Here is a 12,605-nt window from a genome sequence, read left to right as displayed (position 1 = left end):
GAGCTTCCTTTTTGTTTTTTAAGTTGGTTTTGTTTTCCCATCAACAACACTTGAGTTGAGGAAGATAGAAAGCGATGTTTTTACCCTCCAACTTAGTAAAGACAAGAGAGAAATTTAATACGGGGGAGCTTTCTGTCAGACCTACCACTGTGGGGCCTTCTGCGGTTAACACGTGTGCACGGCTGACTCCTGGTGTTCTCCTCACTTCCCCATGTCATCCGTGGCAGGACCCCACGGTATTAGTCCCTCTGAAGGGCTGCCCAGCCACCCGCTGGTGACCGCTTGACTTTCTCAGCTCATATTTATGTACAACAAGGAAAGTTCGAGGAGGAGAGACGTCCCTGCACACAGTAGTTTTGATGTTGTATCAGTCTGAGATGTGATAAGATCTCCCTGTTTCCTGAATGAAGTAGATCTCAGGGTGTCACAGATCGAGGTCGAACAGTTTCCTTTTTTCTCCAAAGGCCTTCATGGTTTTATCATTTAGCTGTTTGTTTTGAAGTAGGTTTAAAGACTGTTGGGGGGCGCCTGGGTGGCACAGCGGTTAAGCGTCTGCCTTCGGCTCAGGGCGTGATCCCAGCGTTATGGGATCGAGCCCCACATCAGGCTCTTCCGCTATGAGCCTGCTTCTTCCTCTCCCACTCCCCCTGCTTGTGTTCCTTCTCTTGCTGGCTGTCTCTATCTCTGTCAAATAAATAAAATCTAAAAAAATAAATAAATAAATAAAGACTGTTGGGCGTACCTATTCAAGGGAAAAAAAGACCTTGGTTTCCAAACCCCATGTGAAGAATTGTAGGATTCTCTGTACCTTCACAACTAGTAGAGAACAATTTCTCACAAGTTGTGCCAAGGGTCGGCTGTAAGAAACAGATTCCTTCTGCCTCAAGAGAAGCACTGCTTGGGGGTATGCAGTCAAGCCATTCTCTTGGTTCTGAATCAGAACTCAGTTGTATGCCGTTTCTAACGTTGCATGATTCCATCTGTGTGTTGGTCTTAGTTCCCAACTAGACCGCAAGTTCTTCAGCAGCAGAGCCTCGGTTTCGTTTTTAATTTTGTGCTAGGCGCAGAAAGCCTGCGCTTTGCCCTACAACAACAGAGGTTACCAAGTAGTTTCCAAGAGCATTTTTCGTGGAGGCCTCGTCACAATAATCATGGCTATTTTGAGGGTTTTTCTGGATACTTCTTTGCATAGAAGCAAGCTCGAACCGTCTTTCGGCAGGGGTTTGAAATGTATAATGCGGACCTCGGAAGCACGCTGTTCCAGGGAACTCACCTTTTCCCCAAAATAAGTCCCAAGTGGATTTGGGAACCACAACAGAATTTGAAACGGTCTTCAGCTTCTCTGGGTTCCCTGCCTCCTTTGTTTGTATACTTAATATGAGAATTTTCTTTAACTCCCGGTCTGCTGATTAGATGCTGCTCTCTCACATTGTCTGAACGGCGACTCCGTACCATAGGCTTCTGCATGGAATGTATATATTATTTTCAGTAGAACCAGATGAAAAACAAAAATACTGTCAGGCCAAGGTAAATTGAATGAGCCCCCACTTTAAATAATGTAGGTTCCTTGCTAAACAGATATAACATTTCATAGAGTCCAAGGTCGGCTTCGTCAGGGATGCGCGTTGTGTAGCCAGCACAAGCAGAATCATCCCGGATGGCTTCTGTCAGAGCGCTTAGGTTCTTGCCCTACTGGCAGTTCTCCTGTGACATCAGAGCCAAGGACAGAAAAGTCCCCCACATTAGATACACTCCCCAAACGATATTTTATGGAAATTAACAAACTGAACAGTGAGCTCATCTCCACTGTAACAATCTTAAGAAAGTCTCTAAAAGGCTAAGCAGGAGGTCAGCACACTTCTCATAGGCCACCCACCCTCCTGCCAACACGCTCTTTTCATACCAGAGTGGAGTGGCTGGGTTCCCCCCATGCCAGACACACCCTGCCCTGTCCTGGGGCGCCGTGCGTCATATAGTACATGTTTGTAGCTCTCCGAAAAGCCACATCACAGCTTTTCATGCAATCTGTTTTCTGAAATTGCTTTTTAAAAATCTTGTGCTTTTGTGCCTGATGTTACCGTATTTTCAGAGAGGCTTTATCTTCCAGCAGGATCTTCCTTAAATATACATAATAGCTTGTGTTGGAAAAAAAAAATTACTCATGAGGCCATTCCTTCTATCTTTTCTCATCTAATCTCTCATTTTTCCCCCCTGAAAATGTGGAAGCATTGTCCTTTGTTTGGATAGCTTGGTTTTTATCTTGCTTTTGAGTGCCAGCTGGTTTGCAGTAAATCAGATTTGCTTGGAAGGTCCCCAGTCAGGGTAAAAGAACCGATGACTACTTTGCAAGACAATCCTGGTGAATTCCGTAGAGGTTTAAAATAACAATATTTGCCTGATAAAAATTCTGTTATGGAGAAGTAGTAGGGTGGTGGTTTCCCACACAGTGAATGTTAGTAACAAGGGATGGGAAGTTTTCGTTAGTTAGAGCAGATGTCCAAATTAGGGGACATGCCCAAGGCAAAAACACTGTCACTCAGGGTCATGATTCAGGGTTTTTTCTAAAAAAATGCTCTTCCTATACCTGCCTGAAAGAGAGTACAGTCTCTGAGAAGACTAATTAATGCACATTGGCATGTTAGCTGAAACTGTCCTAGAACTGCTTGCCCTGTGCCTGCTGTTTTTGCCTATGCGGGAGGCAGGCATGTGTGCGTGCACACACGGACACACACACACACACACACCATGGACAAAGTCCGCATGTGTGTTTAGTGTTATAGGAAGCAGTGTGATTACGCAACCTTTTTACTGGACTTCTCCATGACATTAATGGAGTCTGAATGAGTTCCTGTGTGCTAAGGGCAGAGAATTTTTTAAAAGAGAATGTGTCTAGTCAGCGGATCTGTAAGTCGTAAGGTTCTGGGTGTCGCACTGGTACCATTCTGCCACAGCCCAAAGCTCTCCAGCGAAGTGCCTAACTGCTAGCCGACTCTGGCCAAAGACCTCAGCTTTTTTTGACATCTGTTTTCTGTGTTACGCCGACTTGTCAGGCTGGGTATGTGCCCAGCAAGGCTTGAAAATTGCTCTTGCCCACATTTTATAACTCTGTCCATAGGTGATATTATTAGGGCATTGTCCTATGCCAGGAGGCAGGAAACGTAGTGGTTAGAGGAAAAACTGACTCTAGCAAAAAAGGCTGGAAATCTTTCAAGGGTGTTTATTGTCTATTTTGTTCCATGAATATTTGTCTTAAGCACTGTTCCTCTGTAAAAACAAAAACGGCAGCTCTCGGATAAAAGAAACCCTTGAAGACGTGTGATGCTCCTGGTACCTTTAAGACAATGTGCTCACACTGTTGGGATTACGATGTGTTCCTGTCTCCCTTTCCCAGCGTGTACATGGAGCAGAGGCTAAGTGTACGTCCTGTTGAGACAGACGCTCCAAGGGCTGTGCTCTTAGGAGCAGTCGCTGCCGTGAAAGCAGAAGTGCTCACACACTCCTGGGTGGCCCGTGGGGGAGAGGGCTGTCTACAGATCTCAAACTCAAACTCATTCTCCACCAAGGAGGGCAAGCCTAGTTTTTAAAAAGTAACAAGCGAATCACGGCTGGACACGTGCCAGCATTTCAGCCTAAGATGCTTGGAGTGTCGGGCCAGCCCTGTGCGGGGCTGCCTCTGGGCAGTTGTTCTCACCGCCGATCGATCACACCCAGCCGACAGAAGGTTCCTCAGATCACTTTTACACCTTTTCGCTATCGGGTTCTGCCAGGGAGGAACAATAAATAGCAGAGTAAAATTTTATTAAAGCCTAAGGACCTTGGGTGGGAGATGTAAGCATACTATGAAACTGTTTTCTCAAAGGCATTTGCCAGTAACTTCCTTCTTAACTACAACTTAAACGTTTTCTTCATTGTGTGTGAAGCCAAGGCGGCAACCCTAGCCAGCTTGTTAAAATCTCACAAAATCAAATTCCATGAAAAACAGGCCAGTCTCTAAAAATGTTTATAACTTTTATAAACCAGAAGTCCCTCTCCTGAGAATTTATCTTAATAATTCAGAGACAAGAGGAAGAACCATAAATCAGAAATTTGAGTTCCTCCCGCTGTCATAGTATAATAACAATAGCTAATGTGCATTCAGCTGCTCTAAATACTTTATATGTTAATTGTAACAACCCTCTGAAATAAGTACAATTACTATCCTGGTCCCACAGATATGAAACCTCAGACATTGAATAATTCGCCTGGAGTCACGAAGTAATAAAGGGCAAAGCCAAATTTCAAACCAGGGAGACTAGTCTAGAGCCAGTGTTCTAATTACCATACAATCTTACCACCAATTTAGCAGTTGGCACTGGGATTAAAGAAATAAATAAGATATACACACAGATGTTCATGCAGTGTTAGTTATAATAACAAAGAAACTGTACGTAATCCCATTTCAAATAGAACCTTATGTAACCCCTTAAAAAAAAATTGATTCTATAACCAGATAGGGAAAGTCCACAATGTAAACAGTAGGTAAAAGACCTATCATTGCAGATATGAAAAATAAAGACTGAGAAAAGCAGTAAATACAGAACATTAAAATATTTAAGTTGGAGTGATGAGGAAGGGTTATATTTTTGTTTTTTATTAACCTGATTTTACTGTTGTTAAATCATTATTTTACTGGTAGGTAAAACTGAGTGGGAGATGGAGCCATTCTAGAAGGATCAGGAAAGAGGAAGAGCACATGCATCTGTGGAGAGAAGCTATAGTTCTGGGTGGTGCTTGGACAGGACCGTAGGGTTTGGTTAGGAACAAACAGGAGGCTAAAAAGGAAGTGAGGTCGTGCACACAGAAAAATGGATAAAATGTATTGCATCCCTATGTCGAAACTTTTAAAGAGCCCCAGATAGTTGCTTGCATGTTGCTAGTTGAGGAATTTTGAAAGTAGGCAACATTATCAGAAAGAAAGCTAATTACAGTTGCTGAGTGGGCTGGTTTTCCACAACTCGAAGAACAGCTTCTATCCAGGGCAGTTCACGTTTTACAGAATGTTGATTAGGATAAATACTGCTTAACTAGAAAAATGGGAGTTTGGAAGTAGCAATTTCTCCAGCTGTTAGAACACAGTGAGGAAAAGGTCCACTCTGTCACAAACTACAGAGAACTCTAGTCGTCGGAACCATTTGATTAGATGGTGAGGAAGACTTCCAGGAGGTCAAATTAGGAGCTAGGTGGTTAGTCAAAGCAGGCGTTCTAGAAGTGATTTTTAGTGTGGGTATCAAGGGAAGACATTTGAGCCTAAATAATTACAGAGTTCGAGTCTCAGAAGATAGGTAAGCAAACTTCATGGTAGAGATGTGAAGTGAATCAGCATGGGCGTCACCCATATAAGCTCATCGTCCCTTAGAAGGGATGGTTAGTGCCACAAACTCAGGCATCTGTAAAAGATTATCCCACTCACAAAGCCCTGTGGAGGGCATGTTGGGGAATCCTACAGTGCAGTTACTTTAGACGGCTCTCATGAGGTGCCAGAAAATATCAGATCAGTGTTTGCATTTGTGGCATTGTCTGTTGAAGGTTAGACTACAGTCATTAAACGTTCCTGTTGGTTCTGATGAATAAGAAAGTAACTTTTCTGTCTTGGGTAATAAGGAAGAGAATTTGACCTGAGAGATCTCAGGAGACATTTGAGGCATACCCTTTACAAACCCAAAAGGTGGTGATTAAATAAGGGGGAATTCAACTGAGAATACTCTGCATATTTGACAAAATCAATTGATAATGAGTAGTGTGATATAATTTTTATATCACTTTAATACAGGAATATATCTTGAGTCACAAATAATTTGTTAGGAATCTTAGCAATTACTGTTTTGTACAAAAAGGTAAAGAATTGCTAATCTAGAAAATTGACCATATAGAAGATAAGGTTTTACCGTTGTATGTTAATTTTTTGAAGTTAATACGCCCAAATTTACCTGTTGGTCACAGTCGGATTACTGGTATTCATAGTGCTTTCTTTTCTGCATGTCAGTCCTCCTCAGTATCTCCCTTCTACAAAGAAGAAACAAGGAGGCCGCGTGAAGGATCTGACCTGTAGAACAAAATGGCTTCCCATGCATCTCCCAATCTTTAACCTGGAACCTGTGTATTGGGTTTCAAAACATAAACTCCAGACTTTTGGTCTGGTTTGGAATAAGCCACAGGAAACGCTAATCAAATAAGCAACTCTCATCTTGTAACAATCTCCCACATACTTCAAAATAAGTGAGCCATGACACAGATCTGGGTGTATTTGTTTTCAACTCCAAAATCTTTTTTTTTTTTAAGATTCTGTTTGTTCATTTCAGAGAGAGGGAGAGTGAGAGAGAGCACGAGTGGGGGGTGGGGAGAGGGAGAAGCAGGGTCCTTGCTGAGCAGGGAGCCCAACCCAGGGCTCTATCCCAGGACCCTGGGATCATAACCTGAGCCAAAGGCAGATGCTTAACCCACTGAGCCATTGAGGCACCCCTCACTTAAGAAATCTAACTGAAATCCTCTAACCCTTGCTCAGCCTAATGCTAACATAAATATCTTAAAGAAACAGTCACATAGTTGTTTTCCTAGAGCACATGGTACAATTCATGTAGTAAATCAGATACCAAGAACTTAACAGGGATGAAGTGTTTCTCATGATGTCATCCAGATACATGGAGTACCAGGTATATACTATAAAAGAAATACAGGTGTTTCAGTATCGGAAGTATTTTGCTTCTGGGTGGCATTTTTATTAACAACAGGCATCTCTCAGAACAGTGCTCTGTCCCATAAATGGCTAAATGGGTTTTTGTAAGATTTTGTATACTCTCCTTCCCGTCACATTGCAAAAGCTCCTATGAAAATAGACCGTATTTTATCCACGACCGTATTCCTAGTTCTTAACACTATACCTTGCACAAGTTAGGCACTCAGTAAAAGATTCAGCTGCTAAATAGACCAAAGAGAATTTTAACAGAGGAAACAAGCTATTAGAATTTTATTTTGCCTCTCATGGAATACTGGGGCATTCCCATTTCCCTAAAACAAGGAGCCAACAGCTATGTAAAAGAATCTCTCATTTCGAGACACCTGGATGGCTCAGTCGGTTAAGTGATTACCTTTGGTTCAGGTCATGATCCCAGGGTCCTGGGATCAAGTCCCGCATCAGGCACCTTTCTTGGTGGGGAGCTTGCGTTTCCCTCTGCCTGCTGTTCCCCCTGCTTGTGTGCACTCTCTCTCTCTGGCAAATAAATAAAATCTTAAAAAAAAAAAAAAACCTCTCATTTCAATTGGTTATAATTCTTTTTTTATCTTTTTTAAGATTTTTTTGTTTATTTTAGAGAGAGAGTACGAATGGGAGGGGTGGAGGGAGAGGGGGATAGAATCCCAAGCCGACTCCCCACTGAGCACAGATCCCCATGTGGGGCTCAACCCCAAGACCCTGAGACCATGACCTGAGCTGAAACCAAGAGTCAGACACCTAACCTACTGTATCACCCAGGCGCCCGTGTTAATAATTCTTTAAAAAAAATGGGGCGCCTGGGTGGCTCAGTCGTTAAGCGTCTGCCTTCGGCTCAGGGCGTGATCCTGGATCCCTGGGATAGAGCCCCACATCAGGCTCCTCCGCTGGGAGTCTGCTTCTTCCTCTCCCACTCCCCCTGCCTGTGTTCCCTCTCTCACTGGCTGTCTCTGTCAAATAAATAAATAAAATCTTTAAAATAATAATAATAATAATTCTTTAAAAAAAAGAAATTTGCTTTCCTAAGATGTGGGATACCTGCCAATATCAGACTGTTTTAACTTCTTACCTTTTGCTTTTAGAGGGAGGAAAATATCTTAATGACAGCACCAAATCATGTAGTAAATATAATTCATTTTTGAAAGATTCAACTACATCCTGGTCCATTTGTTTCATTTTGAATAATATATTTGCAAACATGTCATCGCTCACTTGATATTTACCTCATCATTATATGTTTTTAGTAGACTTTATTGTTTCATGAGATCGCCTTTTTGACAGAGCATAGTGTAGAAAAATGATAAGGCCTTGGCAGCACCTTACCCCAGACAGGGACACGTGGCCTTGGAGCGAAAGTGGAGCTTCAGTGCTCCCAGGGATTGTTGCTGAAATGCTTTCGTGCACACCTCCCTGCTTTGGCCACCTGTAGTGACCCTCCAGAATGTGTCCAACCTGGTTGCCTTCTTTCTCTGGAAGAAATGATGCTTATGGAGGAAAATGGTCCATTTGAATTACTCATTGTGCCAAGTAAACTCTTTTTTTGAAAAATGTTAAGTTGCCAGTCTCCGAGCTGGTCTTTCGAATGCCTCTAGATAAAACTGTCTCAGTGAAGTCCCGCAAAGTGCTAGCACTGAAGAATTTACTATACTCTTGTCCTACAAGATGATGGGGAGTAAAAATTATAAAACATGTCATTGGAGAAGATATTCGATACCATAAGGTCTTTTAGATCCGTGAAGAGTGAGATCTTGCTTCTCTCTGAGTTCTCTTTGTCCTTAGATATCAAGGTGAGACATCTTCAGACCAGGCAGAAGGACACTCCTAACTCTGAGGCGGGTTTGCCCTTTATCCTTCCCTTCTACCTGAAAGCTGTGTTCTCCTGGCCCTCATTTCCACCTGTTCCCAGACGGCCCAGTTGTAGAATTAAAAGCATCATCGCTGATTAGAAAGCCCTCTTGCTTCATTGCGTCCATTTACTTTACCTTTGGAAATTGTTGGTGGATACAGGAATTTCCAAAAGTTGATAACCTTTTTTTGGAAAAAACAATCAGAGTAATTCATCTTCAGTCTAGGATTTGGCCCCAGTCGATCTTCCTTCCCACCCATTTGCCGTAGACAGAAGTTCCCTGTTCAGGAAGGCCTGCAGACTGGGGGGGGTGGGAGTCAGAAGGTAGACAGAGGTAGAGCTCAGACTCCCTGGTATTCTCACCAGACACCTGACATTTTTGCTCTCACCTTCGATTTCCTGTAGTACAGCTGCCTTTCAGAAGTGAGCTCACATTCCAGCCCGTCCCTCTGGCCTGGTTCACACCAGGGAGAGCAGGAGGAAGACGTGCCAAGCAACAGCCTAGACGGCTGGCCGAGAAGGAATTACAGTTGGGTTTTTTGTTGTGTTTTGTTTTTTGGCAGAGAAGTGTTGAGAGGCGCTATTGCTTCCACCCTGTCATTAGTGGGTGGGTAATAGTGATATAAAATAAGAGATGAATTAGGATAATAAGAGGCAAAGGAGAAAGGAGTAAATTTTCCACAAGTAATATTTTTCTCTTCCTGGTTATTTAACTTTGAAACAGAACTTGAAAGTAGTAATCACAGTTCTACCATAGACAAAGGACAGAATGTGAGAACCAGACAGGAAGGTGTGATTGCCTTTATTACATTAACTGAAACATACAGAAATATGCACCACCTTCAGGAATATGCTGCTGTTTCCATTATGGAGAAAAGTCACAGGTGGACTAGCGTGCCGTCACCTTCTCCCCTGCCCCCACCTTTTTTCTTTTTTACTAATGAGCATGTATCTGTGAGAGTCTCTGCGTCTTTTGCTTTTCTGTGTGTTTCTCGAGTTGTTCTTCAGATCATTTTATGATGTGGATATATAGTAAAGCAACCCCAAGAGGGATGATTAAAGGCCCAGAAAAAACTTTAAATAGTGTGGACAGGTGTTTTGCCTTTCTTACAACAGCTGTCTTCAAGGCTGTACTCCACAGATAAACAAATGAGACCTATTTGTATTCATTCACTGATTCGGCCAAGATGCAGTGAGCGCCTACAGCATGCCCGGCACTTTGGCACTGGTGGCCGAAGCAAATGTCGCTGCCCCCTTGGAGCTTACATGCCAGAGGGGAAACAGACGCCAAACAAATCACCACACCTCCGAGTTGTTCTCGCTGTTATGAATAAAAATATAAATAAAAATTAAAAAAAAAATTTTAAATACAGTACGAGCAGTATAAAAGGGAATTTGTTTTCTCCTGGGGTAAATGAAGACCTCTCTGAAGAGTGATGATGGGAAGCGAAGGGAGCATGTTTAAGTTGGAGGAGGGAAGGGTGACACGATCGGATTTATATTTGGAGATTTATCAGCAGAGTTGAAAGCAAGTGTGTCTGCACATAAAGAAGTACAAAAGTGAGGGTGCCTGGGAGGCTCAGTCGGTTGGGCGTCTGCCTTCAGTTTCAGTCGTGATCCTGGGGTCCTGGGATGGAGTCCCGTGTTGGGCTCCCTGCTCAGCAGGGAGTCTGCTTCTCCCCTCTGCCCCTCCCCCTGCCCCTGCATCCTTACCGGTGCCTGCCTGTCTCTCTCTGTCTCGAAAAATAAATAAATAAATAAAATCTTAAAAAGTAAAAAAAAAAATGAATCAAAAGATTCCTTTGTTTCCTCAAAACAGCTGTTTAAATGTGTTCATTACACTCCGGTTTGAATATAATAACTAATGTATATTCTGTACTATGTTCTTCACCGGTAGATAATCATAGAAGGGTCTGAGTAAACTTTTGCTTTGAAGTGTTCTATCCATTCCCTTATAGCACTGCCACAGCTCCTCAAAGAGGAGGACAATTACATTTTGTCCTACATACACATGTAATTCTGGTTTTTTATTACTTGTCCCCGTTTAGCTCCTACAGAACCTTTATTGTGTAAGTTTGCGGACGGAGGACAGAAGAAGAGACAGAACCCAAACAAATACATCCCTAATGGAAGACCATGGCATAGAGAAGGAGAGGTGAGACTTGTAAGTCCCTTCTTGAGACTTCAGTGTGGGTGTGTGATGATGAAAACCTATGTGGATAGTTAACCCATGTCTCATCTTGGCTGCCACACTTCTGAAATAAGTGCCAGGTGCAGACTTTATAATCCAGATAATGTCACTTTAAAATTCTCCCCAGTGGATATGGTGCTGAGAGTGATGACCGTCCAGATGGGACAGAGATATGGTGGGTAGAGCTGTATTTACCAGTTAGCTGCATGGAAAGCAAAAGAGCATTTTAAATTGCTATAAGAAATGCACAACTGTTTTGTATATTTTTAATGTCGTGGCTTCTTAGAGGTTTACATTTATAAGGACTCAGAAATTATCCTAAGTATAATGTTATTAAAACAAGTAGTGCATTTGCTGTTGAGTTTTTTGCTTAATTCTTTTGAATGAGGGTCTTAAGAAAAAGACATCAATTGCTTAAAAATGTTGGATGTCCATTTCTCCATATTTATTTTCAATGAATTTTTTGAAGTAACGTGCTGGTTCAGGAATGTCTAGGGAAGTGCCATCCAGTGGAAACGCTCTGGAGTCTGCACTGTCCAGTGGTAACCACGAGCTGCATGTGGTTGCCTGAGCGCTTCAGATATAGCCAGTGTGCTGGAGGGACTCCGATTTTCCTTTAATTGGAAGTAGCTGCACGCAGCTAATGACTACCAAATGGAACAGTACAGACGTAGAGCTTAATTCTTATATTGAGTTTATGTTTGTCTAAAGGAAACTTCTAATTTTATCAAATGCTACTAAACTATCTCTATTTTGTGTTGCCATGACTCTAAGAAATGGAATTTTTAAGCCATGCCCTTGCGGGTAAGTGATTCTATTTCTTTTGCTTTCCCATAGGCTGGAATGACACTTACTTATGACCCAACCACAGCTGCTATACAGAACGGGTATGTCATTAAGATAAATGCATGATGGCTTGAGGGAAAATGTGAAGGTGGAAAATATCAGACGTTTGTCCTGGGAATTATTCTTTTTAAAGGATGACTTAATAAAGGCTTTTGTGTTTGTTCTAGATTCTATCCTTCACCATACAGTATTGCTACAAACCGAATGATCACTCAGACTTCTCTCACACCCTATATCGCATCTCCTGTATCTGCCTACCAGGTTTGTACCTTTAGGATTCAAGAGCATGACAGCTTGTCGGCCGTGAACCACTGCTACGTTTTTATGTGTCTTAAAATTTTGAACATTTATAATGAAACCTAAGTCAGATGTTATGCAGCTTGGATACCCAATTTAGAAGAAGCTGCTTTTTATTTGACAGAGTGATTTGCTTTTATGTATAGGAGAATATAAAACAAGGGAAAATGGTTATCGGTTGTCAGTCCTTGAAATCGTAGCATTCTAGAACTGGGATGAACCCAAATGCTTCCTCCCCAGCGGGCTCTGCTGTTGGACATCACGTGTCCCAGAAGTTGAAACTTAAAAAGAAGTGACATTAGGTAAAATACAGAAGAGGTGTGTACCGTTGTCGTGATGTATTCATCAGCAGGGACTAAGAAAAGACCAAGTAAACATGCTAATAAATAAAGCCGGGTCTCTATCAGGTAACATTAAATGAGCAATGCAGTGAGATTTAAGGCCAAAAACAAAAAAAAGGAGGTGACTCCTTGTTTAAACAGGTAATTTTGAGGAGGCTTCATGTTCAAATAGATTCCCAACTTAGAACCAAGATCTCCGTAAGCACCTTGTTATAAGATGAATTTGGTTTTACTGCAGGGTTAGCTCCTATTCTCCACAAACCCAGTGGTATACAATGTGTGCGCATACAGTGAACCCAGTGGCGTACAATGTGTGCGCATACACACCTCTCCTCCTAT

General features: G+C 42.3%; 1 protein-coding gene across 11 annotated transcripts in view; it reads left to right on the top strand.

Moving 5' to 3' along the window:
* Positions 1-12,605, top strand: part of RBMS1 (RNA binding motif single stranded interacting protein 1) — a 221,131-nt gene that overhangs the window by 196,900 nt on the left and 11,626 nt on the right. For 8 of the 11 annotated variants that reach the window (XM_034654614.1, XM_034654617.1, XM_034654613.1 and 5 more), the window contains exons 7-9: positions 10,640-10,755; positions 11,620-11,669; positions 11,796-11,889. In XM_034654614.1, coding sequence (XP_034510505.1) covers positions 10,640-10,755; positions 11,620-11,669; positions 11,796-11,889 — 260 coding nt within the window. The remainder of the gene's footprint in view (positions 1-10,639; positions 10,756-11,619; positions 11,670-11,795; positions 11,890-12,605) is intronic. The other 3 variants (XM_034654618.1, XM_019809688.2, XM_034654612.1) reach the window with 1 other exon arrangement.

The sequence above is a fragment of the Ailuropoda melanoleuca genome, chromosome 2, assembly GCF_002007445.2.
Source record: "Ailuropoda melanoleuca isolate Jingjing chromosome 2, ASM200744v2, whole genome shotgun sequence".
Lineage (NCBI taxonomy): Eukaryota > Metazoa > Chordata > Mammalia > Carnivora > Ursidae > Ailuropoda > Ailuropoda melanoleuca.
Note: the sequence above shows the minus strand (reverse complement) of the source record. Positions and strands in the feature narration are given on the sequence as shown.